At 43.6% G+C, this 22,204-nt stretch overlaps 1 protein-coding gene across 2 annotated transcripts in view; it reads left to right on the forward strand.

The window, feature by feature from the left end:
• LOC138293239 (bromodomain testis-specific protein-like) overlaps window positions 1-7,619 on the forward strand; it is a 1,110,548-nt gene extending 1,102,929 nt beyond the window's left edge. For both annotated transcript variants that reach the window (XM_069232347.1, XM_069232348.1), the window contains exon 14: window positions 6,007-7,619. In XM_069232347.1, the coding sequence (XP_069088448.1) occupies window positions 6,007-6,033 (27 nt within the window). In that variant the 3' untranslated portion in view covers window positions 6,034-7,619. The remainder of the gene's footprint in view (window positions 1-6,006) is intronic.
• Window positions 7,620-22,204: the final 14,585 nt, after the last annotated feature.

Here is a 22,204-nt window from a genome sequence, read left to right on the forward strand (position 1 = left end):
GACAACACCACTACGATGCACTGTCTCAACAAACAAGGAGGTACAAGATCTCTCACCCTCTCCAGGGAAGCCCAAGCGACCTGGAACTGGGCCTCGCAGCAAGGCATCACACTATCAGCGGTACACTTGCCGGGAATAAACAACAAGACAGCAGATGCACTCAGCAGGCAGAAATTGGACTGCCACGAGTGGGAGCTAGACCAGACAGTACTGAACCAGATTTTTTCCCAGTGGGGAACACCAACAGTGGATCTGTTTGCGAAGAAGGACAACGCCAAATGCCGGTTCTTCGCAAGTTGGCATCACCAAAAGGGGTCTTGGGGGAATGCGTTTTCGATAGTCTGGTCAGACATCTTTGCTTACGCCTTTCCTCCCATTCTGTTGATCCCAAGGGTCCTCACGAAGATGAAAACAGAACCGTGCACTCTCATACTGATAGCCCCGTACTGGCCGCGCCAACATTGGTTCACGGAGCTCCTCATTCTGTCAGTCAAACCTCATATTCCACTGGAGCCGTTACCTCATTTACTAACAATGAACAACAGCCAGGTTCGGCACCCCGATCCGCAGTCAATGCGGTTGTCAGCATGGCTCCTCACCACAGAAAGTTTGCGCATTTGAACATCCTGCAGGACTGCAGGGATATTTTGTCAAAGGCCAGAGCGGATAGCACTAACAAGACGTATCAGTGTAAATGGAAAAGATTCTGTGCCTGGTGCCATCAGCATCGAATTGACCCTCTACTCTCACCACCAGAAGAAATATTGCTGTATCTCTTACAGTTAGCTCAATCTGGCCTAGCACACTCGTCCATTAAAGTTCATGTGGCAGCTATAGCTGCATACAGATGTTCAGATGACACACCCTCGCTCTTCTCTTCTCGGCTGATTAAGAGATTTCTAAAGGGGCTTTTCAGGGTTTACCCTCCTTTCAGACCACCACCTCCTTCGTGGAATCTGAACATTGTTTTGGCACAACTGATGAAGCATCCATTTGAACCGATCCACCGTGCTTCCCTCAAATACTTGTCGTGGAAGGTTGCCCTATTGATAGCTCTTACATCAGCTAGGCGGGTCAGTGAGGTGCAAGCGCTGTCCATCCAAGAGCCATTCCTGCAGCTTAAACACGATAGACTATTAATGCGCACTAACCTGCATTTTATTCCAAAGGTTCCGTCAGACTTTCACATGAACGAACCTTTAGTCTTCAAGTCTTTTTTCCCTCATCTGTCTACTCCGGCGGAGAGGGCATTACACTCTTTAGACGTGAAAAGATGCGTTCAATTTTATTTGGACAGGACTAAATCTTTTTGGCGCTCTAATCAGCTATTTGTGGCGTACAGTGCTCCTAGGAAGGGGTGCCCACTATCCAAGCAGAGTATTTCTAGATGGATCGCCTCAGCCATTCGCTTTTGCCATCAGGCAGCGGGCAAACCTTTGCAGTCATCTGTGCATGCTCACTCGACGAGAAAAGTCTCATCGTCAGCGGCACTGTTTGCCGGAGTGCCACTACAAGACATATGTAGGGCAGCAACATGGAAGAGCTGTCATACCTTTACTAAGCACTACTGCTTGGAGTCCCTCTCTCACGGAGAGGTAGCAGTGCGCCAGGCGGTTCTCAGGAATCTCTTCAGGTGAAGGTGAGCCATTTCCCCTACATCCCTCCATCCTAGAACAGGTATGCACATTGTTTACATTAAAAAAAAAAAAAAAAAAAAAAGGAGAAAAAACAGAAATGTATATAAGGATAAGAGAACGCTATCACAATCCCATAAGTAAGCGGGTTTACATACATTGATCATGTTACAGTAGTGTCTTATGATAATTTCTATTACTGTCTTATTCTTCGAATTTCATCATGTATCTTCACAGGTATATCTGTATATATTAGAGATAAGTATATATATATATATATATATATATATATATGTATATATATATATATAAATAAATATATCTATGTATATATGTCAGTATACTTATATACTTCATCATTTTATGCATGATGATAATAAGGTTTTGTGGTTCAAGATATTTTGTTTATTAAAGATGTCATTTTACAATGTGCATAGTTATTGCTTTCTACTCTGATTCAAGCATGTGAATCTATGAAAGTTCCAATACTGGAGTAAGAAAATAAGTTACTTACCTGTAACTGTAGTTCTCCAGTATTGGAATCTTTCATAGATTCACATGCGACCCACCCGCCTCCCCGGAGAAGCTCACTTCAGCTCTTTCTTTCTATTTATATATATATTCAACATAATATACGCACTTGTGCTTGGAAAATCTGGGGTGCTAGAGCTTCTCTCAGGAGGTTCTGAAGGGTGCTGTCGCCTGATTGGTGGAGGATCAGGTTTGGTCCTTTTCACAAAATGACTCTGATAGACTATGAAATTGAAGAGGCCTAGGGCCTTTTTCTCTTCAATATGTTTTAACATTACTTGTGAAAATTGTACCGGGACTCCCATCTGAACGACGGGGAATGATTCAAGCATGTGAATCTATGAAAGATTCCAATACTGGAGAACTACAGTTACAGGTAAGTAACTTATTTTCTTCCCATAGCCTAGGCGGGATAATGTAAGGGCTTGAAAAATAAGTCTTTTGGCAAGAAATGGGAGAAATTTGACATTTTTTCTGAGCATTCTTAGAAGATTGAAGCAGGAGACCGCTACTTTTTTTGCATGCTGTTCCATTGATAGGCGGGAGTCCAGCAATACTCCTAGGCTTTTTATAGTTTCCTTTAGGGGGAGGGAGTCTTTTCAGTTCTTCTGGAATTGACCTGGGAGATTTAAGTAGGGAAAAATTGCCAACCAACATTACTTCCGTTTTTTCATCATTTAGCTTGAGCGTACTGTCTGACATCCAATTAGCGATCTGTAAGCAGGAGGATAGCGCTTCTTGATCAGAGTTTACATTGGTGCTAAACAAGTAAACCAGCAGGGTATCGTCAGCATAAGATATAAGAGAGAGACAGTAGGGTTCCACAATTTTAGCCTAGGGGCACATATAAAAAGAGTGGGGCTTAGAGAAGAGCCCTGAGGAACCCCACAGCTAGACCTATCCAAAACCTGAAAAGACCTACGTACTGAAAAGGAAGAAAGCCAGTTAAAAATTCTGCCTTCAAGTCCCACTTGAGTAACTCTTTGAAGAATGATTTTATGAACGACTGTATCAAATGCTGCACTTAAGTCCAAAGAAATGATTGCTGCATTGCCACCAGTATCTAGCTGATGTTGAGTTTCTTCTGTCACTGCCAAAAGAACGGTTTCCGTGCTATGTTGAGGTCTAAAACCCATCTGGGTGGGATGTAGGAGCTTATGTTCTTCTAAGAAGTCAGCAATTTTGGATGCTATAGGAAGAAGAGCGATAGATCTATAATTGCTTAGTAGAGATGCATCCAGCTTAGGTTTTTTTCAGTAGAGGTTTAATAATAGCGTATTTCTAAATTTGGGGCAGACTCCCAGCTATAAAAGAATTGTTGAAAATATTAGTTAAAATCGGTGCAATAACATCCAAACCTTGAGCTAAAACGGCTGGAGGAGCAGGATCCAAAGAAGATCCCGATTTTATTCTTAACAAATAATTTCCAAGTAGATCTCCTGTCATCGGCTGGATGACTGATAGAGAGGGTCTGGAATGTTGGCATTTAGTCTGAGATTACTTTTTAGGCTCTTTACATGAGTCATTAGAAAATGTTGACTGGATGTCAGAAATTGTATTTTTTTAAAAGCACGCAAATTGTTGCTGTGTTCTTTGGATGCTTCTATAAGATGGGAGGCAACAGGTTCCTGGGTCATTTCCTTAAATATAGAGAAGATCTCCTTAAGACGATTAGAAGATTGTTCTATTCTCGAAGCATAATAATCTGCCTGCCGGATTAGTTTTCTATATGATATAATCTGATCGATTTTCTGTATTCCAATTTGGAAACATCATTGTAGATTTTCCTCCATTTCCTTTCATGTTTTTTACACTTTATGGCCACCGTTTTCAACCATCGTCTTGGTCGGTAAAATGATATCTAGGGAGCTGGAAATCATTCATTAAATCTTTGTGCTGAACATGATTCTATTGGAAAAGTGCAGGTATATTTTAGGGTGTCTAACCAATCCCTACAGTTGAGTTTAGACCACTGCCGCAAGGTCAGCTTCCTAGAAGGGTGGTATGTTGATGTAGAGTATGTGAGTGTAATATTGAAGGGAATTAAGAACTGATCAGACCAAACCAAAATAAGGGGGGTTGTACAACTAACATTTGAAAGTTGCTGAAAATTAGGTCAATGGTGTGACCTTTGGCATGAGTAGGGGCAGTGATCAACTGTCCAAGGTCTAACGCTGCCATATCCATCAAAAGCCTTTTGCTACCTGTACTGTCACCTCATCCATATGAATGTTTAAATCACCCAGGATAGTAAAGTTAGGGGGTTTGCATGCAAAGTCCGCAACCAGTTCTGTAAGAGCCTGTAAAAACCTACCATATGGACCAGGGGGACGGTATATTGGAATTCCAACGAGTGTACACGTAGCGCTGATTGCTAAAGAGAAGAATAGACTCTCACTATCAGGTAAAGCAATGGGCCGGAAAGTATAATTGATAGACTTTTTTATAAACGTTTGCATGTCTCCACCTTTAGAGAGAGGTCTATCCAGGCGATGTGTTAGATAATCTTGGGGTAGAGCCAAAACCACATCTGGTGAGGATTCCTCAGAAAGCCAAGTTTCAGTTAAAAAAAGAGCTTCTGGGGCGCGTTTGCTCAGTAGTGAGTAGATATCTAATTTATGTGCTGGAAATAACGACAGTTGACTAGAAGAAAATTGCCCGTTCGCTCTGAATCTTTCATGAGAGCAGGGGAGAATTTAAGCTGAGGGAGCCATTGACAGGAGTCGTCTTATAATAGGAGTGCTGACAAACTTTACTAAGATGATTGAAATGACTCCTAATGCCTAACAATTCCTTTGAGGAGTAAGTCAATTTACCAGAGTTAGTTAGGGTACAGTTTCTGGCCCCTAGGCCCGTTTGGGCGCGGACGGGTGCAGACTTGCTTTGATGCGCATTCGGTAAGCCAGCGGCACACACGCTGCACGCCAGTTTCATTGGCTTTTTAATAAGGAACTAATTAGGCAAAGAAAAACTACTAGAGTGCCTCCCAAAATGGCATCTCAATAATGGCACTGAAGGGGAATAAAAATGGCGGTCCTAAAAGGCAGCAAGGAGGAGGGAGGCCACTAACCTAACGTCGGCTGAGTAATTTAAAAAAGATATGCCAATCAGATGCCACTAAACACAGGCTTCATGATAGGTAAAATGCGATTTTTGAATTTAAAAACAACAAAAAAAAGGCGTCACAATATCAAAATAGAAACTGACCGTGATAACCACTGCTTAAATGTTTGCCGGTCCGCTGCAAGCCAGATTCATTGGCCTTTTAATAAGGAACTAATTAGACAAAGCAAAACAACTGGTGAGGATTTTTATTTCCAATACTGTGCAAAGCATACCCTAGATATAACTATTAGATTGTAATTAGATAATTTCTCATATTTACTTGGCATATTGTCTGTGCCAAGCATAATGCATTGCCCTATAATTTGTATATTAGCTGCTAACATTGTTGACTATAGTTTTTCAATTTCAGTGCAATATTCCATCGAATATAGGCAATTCATGAACATATACATGTCATCTGTCAGTTCTGATTCGGTGTATGCTACAGCCTGTTAATCACTTTATATTGTTGAAGTTGTATATTTGAAAACCTGAATGCAATTTATCCTATTTCTGTGGCTCTATGAACCTCTTCAACATATTGGATCATTTCTGTTTTTTTTTTTTTCATCTAACTCCTCTTCAAAGAATGAGAAAAAGGATATGTCTTACTTAAGGGCAGTTTCTTGTTTTGATCACCATGTGTTTTGTTAACAGTGTTGAGCATGTTGTATAACTAAATATCCCAATTGTATTAAAATAACTGCTAAATTGCATATTTTTCTGTTTTGTTTAGGAATTGAAAACGGTTTCTGAAGATTAAGAAAGGATTGTAACATGCCATATTTGATGATATGCCCCACTTGCATTATTCTATGTCTAGCCTATATATCACAATAACAATCATGAAAAACGTCAGGAAATGATGAGATAACACATAAGGGCGTATACGCACTAATACAAGAAATCTGACATTTATTCTGTGTGTGCTCCATATTGGGTATGCAGTCTTGGTAACCTTGAACCTAGCCCTTTCAAAATATGCGGGATCAAATATATATGAGCAATGCACCATTAGCTACTATATCAAAACTCACCTGGTATATTTGTTGATATGTATCTTCTTTATTTTTCCATAATATACAATGGATGTTATGCAGCATAACAGCCAAATATTAAGATTTAAAGTCTGCTTATGTCTAACCCCATATTTATTATGGTAATTTTAAAACCATAATTGCTTTTTAGGGTTTCTGATGATTCCACATACATTTTCCATTTGCAGAATCTAGTCTTTAAAAAAAATTAATTGGGACTGATAGGGGAATTTACCAAAATAAATATAAAAATGTAGGCAGCGTGATCATTTGACAGATTCACATCTACCCACTAATAATAGCAGTAGTTTCCTCTAAACATGAAATATGCATACATATATTTGTCTGTCTTTACCTAGGAAGTCCCAGGTTTGTGATAGAGGCTTCAAGTAGTCTAAAACACCCCTACCTGGATTATCTTCAAAATTCCTAAATTCCTGCCGACCACACCATCCCTAACAGCTCTTCATTGGCTACCTGTGCACAAGCGAATCCAGTTCAAGATGCTTTGTCTTGTCCACTGCACTATACACAAGAAGGGTCCACAGCTAATACAGCAGCTACTGAATCCTTCTAATCCGAAGAGATCACTTCTCTCCGGGGATCTAAAGCTGCTGTAGGAGCAAGAGCAAGATGTGTAGAGCGCTCCTTTACTTACCTGGATCGTAAAGGTTGGAACTCCCTCCCATTGGAACTTAGAATGAATCAATCAGAACTTACCTTCAAGAAGCACCTAAAGACTTTTATTTTTTAGTCTTCCTTAGTATGTGCAAGTGGGTCCTGTGAGTAGCCATGTGTTCTACGAATAGGACAGAATGACAAGCATTCATAAATTGATGGATTAGTTCCTCAACCTGCATAATTAGTCTAATACCTAAATAAGTTGCTTCCTTCACAGTATGATTATTCTTTTTTTCACTCTTTCAATCATTTGAGTTTTCTCTACATTTAATTTATACCCTGATACATAACCAAACTGTCCAGCTACAGTTTGAATAATTTTCATAGTCCCTAAGACTTTAGGGGAATATAGTGCCACATTGTCTGCATATGCGGATATCTTTAGCTGCACCCAATTTATAACCACATGTTGGAAATCCTGATTGCAATTTATCCTCCTGATATATGGCTCCAGGTAGATGGAAATAGGAAACACCTGCTTAGTTCCATGAGTAATATTTACATGTTGATGCCATGTCCATAGCTGTTACTTCAGTATTTGTTCGATGAATTTCCTTGATATTTGCATTTGTCTCAAGTCTGCACACAAACACTCCAAGAGACTTGATCAGATGCTTTCTCAGCGTCTAATAAAATCATACCTGCTGACTTATGAATAATATTAGCTGCATCAATTATTGCAATTGCCATATTGGTGTGTTCTGTGGTTTCACAATCTGGTATAAACCCATGCTTCTCTTCCGGGGGATCCTCATCAGTAGTCCTAAGCACTGAATAGTACCGCCTACATGCGAGGACCCCGGTGTGTGTGTGTGTGCGCGCACGCGCACACACACACACACACACACTCTCTCTATATTGAAGGCTAAAAATGCACATTTTACATTGCTTTTTCTTTAACCCCTTCGCTGCCAGGCCTTTTCCCCCTCCTGTGCCGAGCCTTTTTTTGGCTATTTGGAGCAGTTCGCGCTTAGGCCCTAATAACATTTTGTTCACATAAGCTACCCACGCCAAATTTGCGTCCTTTTTTTTCCAACATCCTAGGGATTCTAGAGGTACCCAGACTTTGTGGGTTCTCCAGAAGGAGGCCAAGAAATTAGCCAAAATACATTGAAAATTTCGTTTTTTTTCCAAAAAAATGGGAAAAAGGGGCTGCAGAAGAAGGCTTGTGGTTTTTTCCCTGAAAAGGGCATCAACAAAGGGTTTGCGGTGCTAAAATCACCAGCTTCCCAGCTTTCAGGAACAGGCAGACTTGAATCAGAAAACCCAATTTTTTCAACACAATTTTGGCATTTTACTGGGACATACCCTATTTTTACGATTTTTTGTGCTTTCAGCCTCCTTCCAGTCAGTGACAGAAATGGGCATGAAACCAATGCTGGATCCCAGAAACCGCAACATTTCTGAAAAGTAGACAAAATTCTGAATTCAGCAAGGGGTAATTTGTGTAGATCCTACAAGGGTTTCCTACAGAAAATAACAACTGAAAAAGAAAAATATTGAAATTGAGGTGAAAAAAACATCAATTTTTCTCTACGTTTTACTCTTAACTTTTTCCTGCAATGTCAGATTTTCGAAAGCAATATACCGTTACGTCTGCTGGACTCTTCTGGTTGCGGGGATATATAGGGCTTGTAGGTTCATCAAGAACTCTAGGTACCCAGAGCCAATAAATGACCTGCACCCTGCAGTGGGCTTTCTTTTGATGCCGGTTATACAGCAATTCATTTGCTGAAATATAAAGAGTAAAAAATAGCTATCAAGAAAACCTTTGTATTTCCAAAATGGGCACAAGATAAGGTGTTGAGAAGCAGTGGTTATTTGCACATCTCTGAATTCCGGGGTGCCCATACTAGCATGTGAATTACAGGGCATTTCTCAAATAGACGTCTTTTTTACACACTGTCTTACATTTGGAAGGGAAAAATGTAGAGAAAGACAAGGGGCAATAACACTTGTTTTGCTATTCTATGTTCCCCCAAGTCTCCCGATAAAAATGATACCTCACTTGTGTGGGTAGGCCTAGCTCCCGCGACAGGATATGCCCCAAAACACAACGTGGACACATCACTGAAAACAGAGCTGTTTTTTGCAAAGTGCCTACTTTGGCCTGTAGCTCAGCCGCCACCTAGGGAAACCTACCAAACCTGTGCATTTCTGAAAACTAGAGACCTAGGGGAATCCAAGATGGGGTGACTTGTGTGGCTCAGACCAGGTTCTGTTACCCAGAATCCTTTGCAAACCTCAAAATTTGGCTAAAAAACACGTTCCTCACATTTCTGTGGCAGAAAGTTCTGGAATCGGAGAGGAGCCACAAATTTCCTTCCACCCAGCGTTCCCCCACGTCTCCCGATAAAAATGATACCTCACTTGTGTGGGTAGGCCTAGCGCCCGCGACAGGAAACACCCCAAAGCTCAACGTGGACACATCCAAATTTTTGAAGGAAAACAGAGGTGTTTTTTGCAAAGTGCCTACCTGTAGATTTTGGCCTGTAGCTCAGCCGCCACCTAGGGAAACCTACCAAACCTGTGCATTTCTGAAAACTAGAGACCTAGGGGAATCCAAGATGGGGTAACTTGTGTGGCTCGGACCAGGTTCTGTTACCCAGAATCCTTTGCAAACATCAAAATTTGGCTAAAAAAACACATGTTCCTCACATTTCTGTGGCAGAAAGTTCTGGAATCTGAGAGGAGCCACAAATTTCCTTCCACCCAGCGTTCCCCCACGTCTCCCGATAAAAATGATACCTCACTTGTGTGGGTAGGCCTAGCGCCCGCGACAGGAAACGCCCCAAAGCGCAACGTGGACACATCCAAATTTTTTAAAGAAAACAGAGGTGTTTTTTGCAAAGTGCCTACCTGTAGATTTTGGCCTGTAGCTCAGCCGCCACCTAGGGAAACCTACCAAACCTGTGCATTTCTAAAAACTAGAGACCTAGGGGAATCCAAGATGGGGTGACTTGTGTGGCTCGGACCAGGTTCTGTTACCCAGAATCCTTTGCAAACCTCAAAATTTGGCTAAAAAAAAACATGTTCCTCACATTTCTGTGGCAGAAAGTTCTGGAATCTGAGAGGAGCCACAAATTTCCTTCCACCCAGCGTTCCCCCACGTCTCCCGATAAAAATGATACCTCACTTGTGTGGGTAGGCCTAGCGCCCGCGACAGGAAATGCCCCAAAACGCAACATGGACACAGCACATTTTTTTACAGAAAACAGAGGTGTTTTTTGCTAAGTGCCTACCTGTAGATTTTGGCCTGTAGCTCAGCCGCCACCTAGGGAAACCTACCAAACCTGTGCATTTCTGAAAACTAGAGACCTAGGGGAATCAAAGATGGGGTGACTTGTGTGGCTCAGACCAGGTTCTGTTACCCAGGTTCCTTTGCAAACCTCAAAATTTGGCTAAAAAAACACATGTTCCTAACATTTCTGTGGCAGAAAGTTCTGGAATCTGAGAGGAGCCACAAATTTCCTTCCACCCAGCGTTCCCCCACGTCTCCCGATAAAAATGATACCTCACTTGTGTGGGTAGGCCTAGCGCCCGCGACAGGAAACGCCCCAAAGCGCAACGTGGACACATCCAAATTTTTGAAGGAAAACAGAGGTGTTTTTTGCAAAGTGCCTACCTGTAGATTTTGGCCTGTAGCTCAGCCGCCACCTAGGGAAACCTACCAAACCTGTGCATTTCTGAAAACTAGAGACCTAGGGGAATCAAAGATGGGGTGACTTGTGTGGCTCAGACCAGGTTATGTTACCCAGAATCCTTTGCAAACCTCAAAATTTGGCTAAAAAAACACATGTTCCTCACATTTCTGTGGCAGAAAGTTCTGGAATCTGAGAGGAGCCATAAATTTCCTTCCACCCAGCGTTCCCCTACGTCTCCCGATAACTTATGATACCTCACTTGTGTGGGTAGGCCTAGCGCTCGCGACAGGAAATGGCCCAAAACACAACGTGGACCATCACATTTTTTCATAGAAAACAGTGCCTACCTGTGGATTTTGGCCTCTAGCTCAGCCGGCACCTAGGGAAACCTAGCAAACCAGCGCATTTTTGAAAACTAGAGACCTAGGGGAATCCAAGATGGGGTGACTTGCGGGGCTCTGACCAGGTTCTGTTACCCAGAATCCTTTTCAAACATCAAAATTTGGCCAAAAAACACTTTTTCCTCTCATTTCTGTGGCAGAAAGTTCTGGAATCTGAGAGGAGCCACAAATTTCCTTCCACCCAGCGTTCCCCTAAGTCTCTCGATAAAAATGGTACCTCACTTGTGTGGGTAGGCCTAGCGCCCATGAAAGGAAATGGCCCAAAACACAACATGGACACAACATGTTTTTTGCAAAGTGCCTACCTGGGGATTTTGGCCTCTAACTCAGCCGGCCCCCGGGGGGGGGGCAGAAATGCCCTAAAATAAATTTGACCTCCCACTCCCCCAAAACCCCACTGCCCAGGAGCGACCCTTGCCTACGGGGTCGGTCCCCCTACGTGACATTGGCGCCAAAACACAAATCCCCGGTGCCTAGTGGTTTCTGCCCCCTTGGGGGCAGATTGACCTAAGGGGCAGAAATGGTCTAAATACAATTTGCCCCCCAGGGGAGCGACCCTTGCCTGATGGGCCGCTCCCCATCTCAAAAAAAAAAAAAAAAAAAAATTCGCCCTGGCGCCTAGAGGTTTCTGCCCCCCCCCTGGGGGCAGATCGGCCTAATAATAGGCTCAGGGGGGGGGGGCAGAAATGGCCTAAAATAAATTTGCCCCCCCCCCCCAACCCGCACGCCCCCCCCCCCGAGCCACCCTTGGCTACGGGGTCCCTCCCCCTGCGTGACATTGGCACCAAAAAACAAATCCCCGGTGCCTAGTGGTTTCTGCCCCCTTGGGGTCAGATTGACCTAAGGCAGAAATGGTCTAAATACAATTTGCCCCCCAGGGGAGCGACCCTTGCCTGATGGGTCGCTCCCCATCTCTAAAAAAAAAAAAAAAAAAAAAAAAAAAAAATTCTACCTGGCGCCTAGAGGTTTCTGCCCCCCTGGTGGCAGATCGGCCTAATAATAGGCTGATCTGCCCCAGGGGGGGCAGAAATGGCCTAAAATAAATTTGCTTCCCCCACCCCCCCCACCAAGGAGCAACCCTTGCCTACGGGGTCGCTCCCCCTGCGTGACATTGGCGCCAAAAAACAAATCCCCAGTGCCTAGTGGTTGACCTAAAATCGACCAGTCTGCCCCCAAGGGGGGCAGAAATGGTCTAAATACAATTTGCCCCCCAGGGGAGCGACCCTTGCCTGATGGGTCGCTCCCCATCTCTAAAAAAACAAACAAACAAAAAAAAAAACAGAATTTTTTTTTTTGCCCTGCCGCCTAGAGGTTTCTGCCCCCAAGGGGGCAGAGATGGCCTAAAATAAATTTGCCCCACCCCACCCCCACCCCGGGGAGCGACCCTTGCCTACAAGGTCGCTCCCCTTGCGTGACGGCGCAAAAAAAAGATCCCTGGTGCCTAGTGGTTTCTGCCCCCTTGGGGGCAGATTGACCTAAAATCGGCCAATCTGCCCCCAAAGCGGGCAGAAATGGCCTAAATACAATTTGCCCCTCCAGGGGAGCGACCCTTGTCCAAGGGGTCGCTCCCCATCTGTAAAAAAAAAAAAAAAAAAAATCCCTGGTGCCTAGTAGTTTCTGCCCCCCTTGGGGGCAGATCAGCCTAATCAAAATAGGCTGATATACCCCCCAGGGGGGCAGAAATGGCCTAAAATAATTCCCCCCCCCCCAGGGAGCGACCCTTGCCTAAGGGGTCGCTCCCCTTGCGTGAAATTCGTGCAAAAAAAAAAAACTCCCTGGTGTCTAATGGTTTCTGCCCCCCTTGGGGGCAGATTGGCCTCATCAAAATAGGCCAATCTGCCCCCAAGGGGTGCAGAAATGGCCTAAATATATATTGCCCCCTAGGGGAGCGACCCTTGCCTAAGGGGTCGCTCCCCACCTAAAAAAAAAAGCAAACATCACAAAAAGAAAAAAAAAACATATAATCCCTGGTGCCTAGAGGTTTCTGCCCCCAGGGGGGGGCAGAAAAGGCCTTCCCAAAACAATGCCCCCCCTGGGAGCGACCCTTGCCCAAGGGGTCGCTCCCTTTTGACAGTTTCAGAAAAAAAAAAAAAATCCCTGGTGTCTAGTGGGTTTTCAAAAGCCGTATTGCAAGCAATCCGGCTTTTGAAACCCTGTGAGAGACTTCAAAGGGAAGGAAATACATTTCCTTCCCTTTGAAGCCTCTCGGGGCCTCCCCCATGGGATTGAAAGAGAAATGCAAAAGGGAGACCCTGTGACTAATCAGCGCGCGCTCGCGCGCTGACGTCACGGGGGTGGGGGGGTCGGGGGTGGGAGGGGAAGGGCTTCCCCTTCCATCCCTGACTTGGGGGTGTGGGGGGGAACCCCACAGAGGGAGCGCTAGCGCTCCCTCTGGGCTCTGTGCACAGGACGTAATGGTTACGTCCTGGGCACAGCAGCACTGTGCCTCAGGACGTAACCATTACGTCCTGGGCACAGAAGGGGTTAATAAATATCTCAATAGACACAAGCATTTCTGCAATCAGAAAAGAGAGCATAACATGCAAACACAACCTTTATTATAGAGAAAACTGCAAGGAAAGACACATGCATTGTTAGCCAATAGGCTGCATTAAAAGCATAGTAATAGAATACTGACACCCTGCCTCTAAGACCTCCAGTTCCTCATGTATCCCATTGTGCCCTAAAGGTGACTGTTATGTGATACTTAGGTCAGTTTTCAGTGAGGATCCTGGTGTACTGAGCTTTACAGTTTTTGGCAAATTTGTCAAAAATTCTCTTTAAAACTGAAACCTTTTTCACTTCATTTGACATTTTTAAGTGCCTTGTGTACTTAACTCTGTCACTTGTTAGCACATTTTGCCATCCCTTTTCATCAAGTGCCTTTTGTATGGCAAAAATATGGCACAATCTGATCCGCACTCGTTGTGCATTTTCTTTTTTCCCTCTCACCATCCAGACACGTCATCACTGTCAGAAGTTGTCCAAAAGAACTCTCAAGGGCAGAGAGAAGATTAAGCTGCATGCCCCTCAAGAGAGAGGGACGGTAGGACCTTCAAGTGCCTTTGGGAAGTCTAAATCTTCCTTTAAAGCGCCCTCCTCTCAAAAACATTCTGCACTCGGAGAAAAACCACCGCCATCAGCAGGAAAAAGATCAACTTCAGGAGAAATACCTGTGTGTTCACTCTCAGGATTCCCTTTAACGTTGAGGCGCCTGACGCCGGTAAGATCAGTCAAAGCAATTGCCAACAGCCCGTCGACCCAAACACCATTGACGTCAAGGCTCCATGCTGCAAAGACTTCAACTTTGAAATCTAGACATTCGCCATCAACTCATTTGGGATCTCAGAACATCGACGTCCGAACTGCAACTCTCAACAGCAGGCAGATTGACATCATGCCAAAGATCAACGTCAAAGTTTCCATGCTTCACATCAATCAATCAGTCAGGGTTCTTGTAGAATGTGACAAATCACCTGTTAGAGTCTCAAGACGTGGGGGGGAGGGGTAGAGGGATTCTGCAGTTCAGTCAATGAGCTGGATGGCCAGATCTGTCAAAGAGCCAGGTCTTGAGGTCCTTCCTGAATTGAGGCAGTGAGGGAGATTGCCTGAGATGAAGAGGAAGAGAGTTCCAGGGCTTAGCAGTGAGGTATGAGAAGGATATTCCTCTGGCTGTGGTCTTGCTGTTCCTTGGGATGATGGCCATGGCCATGTGACTGGAGCGGAGTTGTCTGGTGGGGATTTAAAAGGCAGGGCGGTGGTCAAGGTATGCAGGTCCGATGTTCTGGAGGGCTTTGTAGGCATGTATGAGGAGTTTGAAGGTGATGTGATTGTCTTGTTGATCGGGAGCAGGTGGAGGTCTCTCAGGTGCCCGGAGACATGATTCCCCCATTATGAAACCCTCTCCTGCCACTAAAATATCTCCTAGTGGGCTTGGAAGCCTCAGAAAAAGCAGTGACCCTCCGAGTCCAGGGTCAGACCTTTCAGACATATTCACCATCTAGGCTCTCATCATACACCACCATCAAAACATACACTGGGAAGATCTTCAAGACGGTCGAGGGGCCCACAAAGACATAGATCACAGTTTAGGACTCCTCAAAGACGAATTTTGAGTCTAGATAGCATTTTGAAGAAATCCTTCATGAAGGCAGTCTGGTTGCAAACCAAGTAATTAGTGCGGATGCTTCTGACCTTGCGGCTCACGGTTATTCTCATGGAATTTGTTCCCAGTGCTCCTCATGGCTTCGACTTGCATGCCTAAAGCCTGAGGCCCCCAAAAAATATTCAACCTGCCATTTACAGGCAATTCGCTATTCGGTACACATGAGCCTGATGAAATGGCCAAGATGAAATCTGAGCTAGATACACTGAAGGCGGTCGGCCTAGACGAAAGAAAAGAATTGATGCAAGTTCAGGCCCTACGAACAGTGATCTTACCATCAGAGGGTTCAACCCCCTCTCTGGCTAGTACAACAACAGCAAGCCAGATCACATTACCACCCACGCCATCCTGTTCAAGGAAAATACCCCTCTCCTGCATCTGCATTCTCTTCAGTGAGCTCTCACTTCCCCTTTCTCCATTCCTCACTAGGGTGGGGGGGGCAAGTATTGTCAAACACCTGGAATAGTGGCGCAAGATAAGACGACAAGTGGGTCTTGAATATTGTTCAAAATGGTTACTCATTCAAATTCAGGTCCCCTGCTGTTCCACCAAACAAAACATTGTCTCATCAACAAGCCTTGTTGCAAAACAAAGTTAACATTCTACTCCAAAAGCAAGCCATAGAAGAGGTCCCATCCTCTCAAAAAGGGCTGGGAATTTACTCTTGTTATTTCCTGATAAGGAAAAAAGGCCAAATCGAAAATATGGACCCATCTTGGACTTAAGACTGTTCAATAAATTTATACGCAAAGAGAAGTTCAGATCTACCCCCCAACTCCATCAGGGGGCCTGGATGTGTGCTATCGATATTCAAGATGCCTACTGCCACATATCAATAATCAGGAAACATCGGAAATTTATCCGCTTCAAAGTGCCATCCAAACACTTCCAATACAAGGTACTGCCCTTTGGACTCAAGTCAACACCCCCGCACATTCTCAAAATGCAGTAGTTACCGCATTCCTGCGGAGAAAGAAGATAATCATCTAACCATACTTAGACGACTGGCTGATCACAAGCTCCTCCCCAGAGCTTGCACTAGAACATTATCAGATCTGCTGCAAAACCTCAATCAATCAATTAATCAAACCTTGCAAGACCTGGGCTTACAAATAAACTTCACAAAGTCCACACAAATACCAACTCAAGATTTACACTACCTGGAAGCAACTCTGTAGGAGGCTGACCTGGTGTGTGGTGGGAACCTATGGTACTTACACCTTTTACTGTTGTGTAGCCATTTTAGTTACAGTTCCATGTATGTTATTCTAACAAACTAGGCCTGTTGCTGTGCACTTTAACCTAGATATATTTTATTCAGCTTTGTTTATTTTTTTTAACAATAGACACTTTTGCCGTCTTGTTTTATTTTCTCTCTATCTAGCTGTTCTTGCTTAGGCCAGCACTAAGTTCTCAAACAAGACATTCTTGTTCACTCTGTGCTTCTTTCAAGGCTGCAGTAACATAGGTTGCCGGTGAATGTGGTAGAAGTTTTGTCTCTGGTATTCGTAGAAAAACACACATCCTTGCATAGGGACATTTTCTTAGAACATAAGCTGTTTTATTATATATATTTATGATTTATTATATAACACTTCCCTGTCCCTTACACGTTGGAGGGAAAATACAGACTTCAGGCCTTTGCTCAGGTATGGGGGCTGATGTCTTCCCAGGGGAAGCTGAAGGGCAGAATTATTGACTTTAGTGACAATATGGTAACTATTCTGATCTTGTCATGCTGTATCGTCCTGGTTATTGAAGTACATGCTTTGCTATCTAAGATGCAGTTGCTTCATTAAAACCTTATTTAAACATATACTGCCTCTGCCTAAAAACACCTGACAAATATCAATATATTGATACACGCCAACGTCGTTCCTTTCAGGACTCATCGGAAAAATGCAGTGAGAGAGGTAGGCGGTCATAGCGAAGAACTGAGTACGTGAAACCGAGACAGGAATCACAACGCTCAACACAGGTTTCTGTTAAAAAGGAAGAGAAACCTCACCAGCCAAAACCCCAATTTAAAAAGAAAAAAGAGGCAGCAGTTGTAGTTCGACATGCCACTCCAGAGGAGGGCTCTGTTGAAGAACAGATAGTGGGCACTAGCGCTATTAGACAGCGCAGCAGAGGTCACAATAGTTCGTCTGAGTTTTCTAGAGCATCTGGAGGTGAAAGCAACTGATGACTTCCAACAAGTAGAAACTGCGGACATGCGTGTCTCCACGCCTGATAGGGTGTACAAAGTAATGCTACAGTGGGAAGGAGACATTGAATGCATAATCAACGCAATATTCTGGGACAGCGTTTTGAACATATATGATATTTTGTGTGCCGAACAGGATTGGCCTCCTGAATTTGTCCGTACTTGCCCATATGGGGATGATGTTATCAAACCTTCTTTCTCACCTCTTGTTCCCGAAGAACACGCAGAATCCTATGCCATCAATTGGGCATTGGCGCAGGCACCCGAGTTATAGCGTAACCATGTAGGATGGGACAAACATTCCCCCTACCACGTAATTCCTATTAAAAATAAACCCCAACCTCAACCCCAATATTCAGTAAAACATGACGCTAAAGCACCCAGGAGGGAAATCCTCATACAATTGGAGTACCAGGGCATAATTGAACAATCCCTTCTTCCCAGTAGCTAAACCGGACCATTCATACAGAATAGTCTTAGACTACAGACACTCAAACAGTCATACGCGCACATATGCTTTACAAAATCCACATAGCACAGCATTTACGAACAACATAGTGCGAAAAAAGTACAAAACAACACTGGATATCTCCAGTGGTTACTTCTTCCAAAATATAGCACCTGAGAGTAGACACTTAACGAGTTTCAGCGCACTATGCTCCCAGAAAAAAATCTGTTGTTTACCCCAGGGGTACAAGAACAGTCCAGGACTGTTCGCGGCTTATGTGACTTCAATTTTGCACGACATTGACCCTGAAGCATTGTCCTTTGTAGATGATATCTATCTCACGGGTGATGAATTACTGCAACGTTTAAGACGGGGAGCCTGCATTGTTGTAGGATTTGCCGAGTTTGGCTACAAATTAAATAATACAACAAAAAAAATGGCCTTTCTTAGTGTCCTGTTTCTGGTATATGAGCTATTGAGTGAAGGAAAGAGCCTAGCGCCACAATTCTTGGAAAAATGCGCACAATTACAACCTCCAAATACCATTGAAAAACTCCAATCCCTATTGGGTTTCCCAAATTTTGGCAGAACTTACATTCCTGATTAAGCAACTCGCATAAAACCTTTATATGACGTAATACGTCCTGACTTTTCAAGTACATTTTGGACTGTCGAACACACACACACATTCTCAGAGCTTTGCAGCACAACACTTAAACACAAGGGACAACAAAACACATTTGGTCATCAGAGTAATTGCTTGTGCCATTGGTTTCACCTATGTAACCTTGAATGAGGGTGAGACAGTCCTGATTGCATACAAATCACACAGTACTCAGCAGCAGAACAATGCTTTGCTCCCACTGAGAAAATTCTCACTGCTGTACAGATGGCCGTCATTAAAGAAAGACCTCTAGCCCAAGGCAAACACATTATTGTCGTCTCTCCCATCTCGGCCCTTGAGGCTGTTATCAAAGCTAGTATTCCTAACGCTAAAGCATTACATCCACGTTGTATTCAATGGGCAGCGTCTCTGACAGCCACTGATGTAGACTACATTTTTGACCCAAAACTACAAACTCAAGAATTTTTGCAATATGAACTAAAATTCCCAGTTCCAGCAAACACACTGCCTATTGATCAATATCAAAGAGTCATGTACACCGATGGCTCAGCGCAACCAATATTCTGCTGCCTGCGCAGTCGTCAGACGTTATATGGAGGATAATGAATTTTGTCCCCAACATACATTCACGCAAACCCTAGGGGATTGCATAGCGCAATTAGAAGAGCTAAAGGCTCTGGTGATGGCACTGGAACATACGGATCCTGCAAAGCTAACACTGATAGTTTGTGATACGGACTATTGTGTCCAGTCCTTCAACGAATACCTACATTACTGGCGCCAGAATGGGTTCAGAGATTCATAGGCAACACCATCAAACACAGACTTCTGTGGGGGAAAGTAGCTGATCTGAAGGAAATGCTACCAAATGTCCATGTTGTATGTACACTTGGACACCAGCGCGTTGGAATACACGTTGCTGGAAACACATTGGCTGATGAAGCCGCAAAGTCAGCAGTAGCTATGGCTACTGTTGCTGCAGTAACACGCTTAGGTGCGAAACCGTCCGATGACAAATGGGCTGCCGTGAAAGCTACGGCTGAAGGTACACCCTATCCAATAGCATTTCCTGCTAAATATTCCTACCAAATGGGAGGCTGCCTAAACACTGAGGTTAAGATACCAGACGTAGGGGTTTGAGAAATTCCCAACAAAGACATAAGATCAGAGTAGATTAAAGCAGCGCATGAAAGTTCAGCATCTGCTCATGCTGGTGTGACGGCTACAATATCATTGTTACAAGCCCATTTTTGGTGGCCAGGTCTATATAAATAGGCCAAGCAGTATGTCCTTTGTGTGACATCTGCCAACAAATTAAGGTTTCCACTGCTAAACGCCCACTGCAGACACACCTTCTGATTTCAAACAAACCATTACAATGTGTGTACTTGGACCATTGTTATCCCCTAACACCGGATAGTGCATACAAATACATTTTAGTCGCTGTTGACTCTTGCTCTGGATTTCTATGGGTGTGGCCACAACCCTCGGAAGACGCTCAGACTGCTATTAAAGATTTGCAAGTCTTTATCAGTACATTTGCTGTTGTGGTTTTCCACTCGGACCAGGGCCCTGCTTTCGCCTCAAGGGCATTCAGGGACACCATGGCTTCGTTAGGGGTCCAACTCCAGTACTCGTCTCCATTTCATCCCGAGGGAAATAGTGTTGTGGAGTGACTAAACTGTGACTTAAAGTAGTCCTTAACAGCCACAGTCTTAGGTATGGGTCATAGTTGACTTAATCACCTGTATGGAGTCCAGAGAGCACTTAACAATCTGCCTAGAAGGTCCCTGGGGGATCGTACTTCATATGAGTACCTGTTGGGAACTCAAATGTATGTTCCAGATCTTCATGATCCTGGCGTGGAGGTGGCAGAAACACCCTTTGACATAAATTAACTTGTCACTGTCTTACAGGAATTGCAACAGTTCCGTGACGACAACACTTCTGCCAGTGCTGCCTCCATAGGAATTAAGGATGTACCTGTAACGCCTACAGGCTGGATTCCTAAAGTTGGAGATCTAGTATGAGAAAAGGTTGCTGTGAAAAAGTAGTTTGGTCCTTCCTATTGTGCGCCGGTCCCAGTTTTGGGAATACACGGTACCAGAACTGTCATTCTACCACCATTTGCTGGTGCTAAAGAAAACCGTTTTGTTTCTATCGACAATGTCAAGTTACACCATGTGGCCGATCCTGCACAGCAGACCAAGAGAAGCAGCCAGTAGTTCCTGAATCCCCCTCACTACTGGTCAAGAAGTTCCTTTACAAGTTGTAAGCAGCAACACTGACACCTATCCGAGCTTGGGGAGGATGGAAAATAATCTTGCATTGGTTCCACTGACATCAAACTATAGAAATAACTGATCGATTTGACACAACTTCAACACAGACGTATGGCGTCATTTATTCTGAACCACCACAGGAAACACCCACTGGTTCTCCATCTACAAACACGGCTCCATCCTTTGTACAAACTGCTTCTGGATACTTTGCCGACATCAGTGACAACGTTTCGGACTCATTCGCATCCTCTACACCAGAACTGTCAAAAGCATGTAAGCTGCTAAATTGGCTTAAAGCAACTTATTTTATTCTTCCATGGAACTATCTGTGGCTTTCTTTGACTGTACTGGCTTTCCTACTTTGGATTGGGTTCGTTATAACATTATTTTTATTAATACTTGGTCATTTCCTTCCTGAAAAATCAACGGTTGAACTGGTGGATGAGGTCCTAAAACCCCATTTTTCTTCTCACAAGGTCCGCAGAGGCTTGTCTTTTGTGAACATCTCTGCTATACCAATTCCTGATGGGATTGTTTGGGATAAAGTAAGATTTGATACATACGGCCCCACAGACGTCATTCAAACTTTCAGTGAACAATGTAATAATACCCAGTGTTGTTTCTGATGATTGGGATGTGAAAACAATTGACTCTATGATGACTGAATTGCAGTATTACACTGTATTTGAAAACAAAAATGTTTACCAATCTAAAGAGAATTATGGTGATATATTTTGCTATAATTATTATGGGCACCATTTCATCCACAGAGCAAGTACCCCAAAAACTGTTTTTAATTACAGACAATGGGAACATTGTCCAACTCCACCACAAGGGAGTTCTAAAACATACTCTGAAAAATTGTCATTTTTCTGGGCACGATGTTAAAAATGTTGAATCATATTATTTTCATTGATAGAAAATGTATGCATATTATTGAAAAATACCAAATGTATTTATTGAGATTCCTTTGTTTCCCGGTTGACTATAGAAGGCAATGAAAATTGGCTGAAGTGATTGACTTAAAGTGTGTGGGGAATTAGACATTGGCAAGTACGGGGGAAGGAGGCTTTATTTATTTATTTCTTTAGAACATGCCTGATACCTGTTCAAATTATTTTTTTAAATGAAACTGTACAACAAACTAGTTGTTTAGGCTTAGCCAAGATTAAGGAATTGAATGCACCCAGTATTCCTGCCCCTGCAAAATTGCATAAATGGCAAAAGTATATCGATGCAATTGACGATCAGCTCGATGAATGGGTCTAGAATGGCACATTTAATTCTTCACGATCACGTCCTGGCGGGTGGTTATTGTGGCCAAAAGATACTAGTGGGTGTCATAAACATTTTATAAACTCCACAGGGGGTTTAGAACTAGTAGGCCGGACCATCGCTATGTATCTTTCAAACATGCGGTTATAGTAACAACATACAGTGTAGGG

This window comes from Pleurodeles waltl, chromosome 4_2, assembly GCF_031143425.1.
Source record: "Pleurodeles waltl isolate 20211129_DDA chromosome 4_2, aPleWal1.hap1.20221129, whole genome shotgun sequence".
NCBI classification, from domain to species: Eukaryota; Metazoa; Chordata; class Amphibia; order Caudata; family Salamandridae; genus Pleurodeles; species Pleurodeles waltl.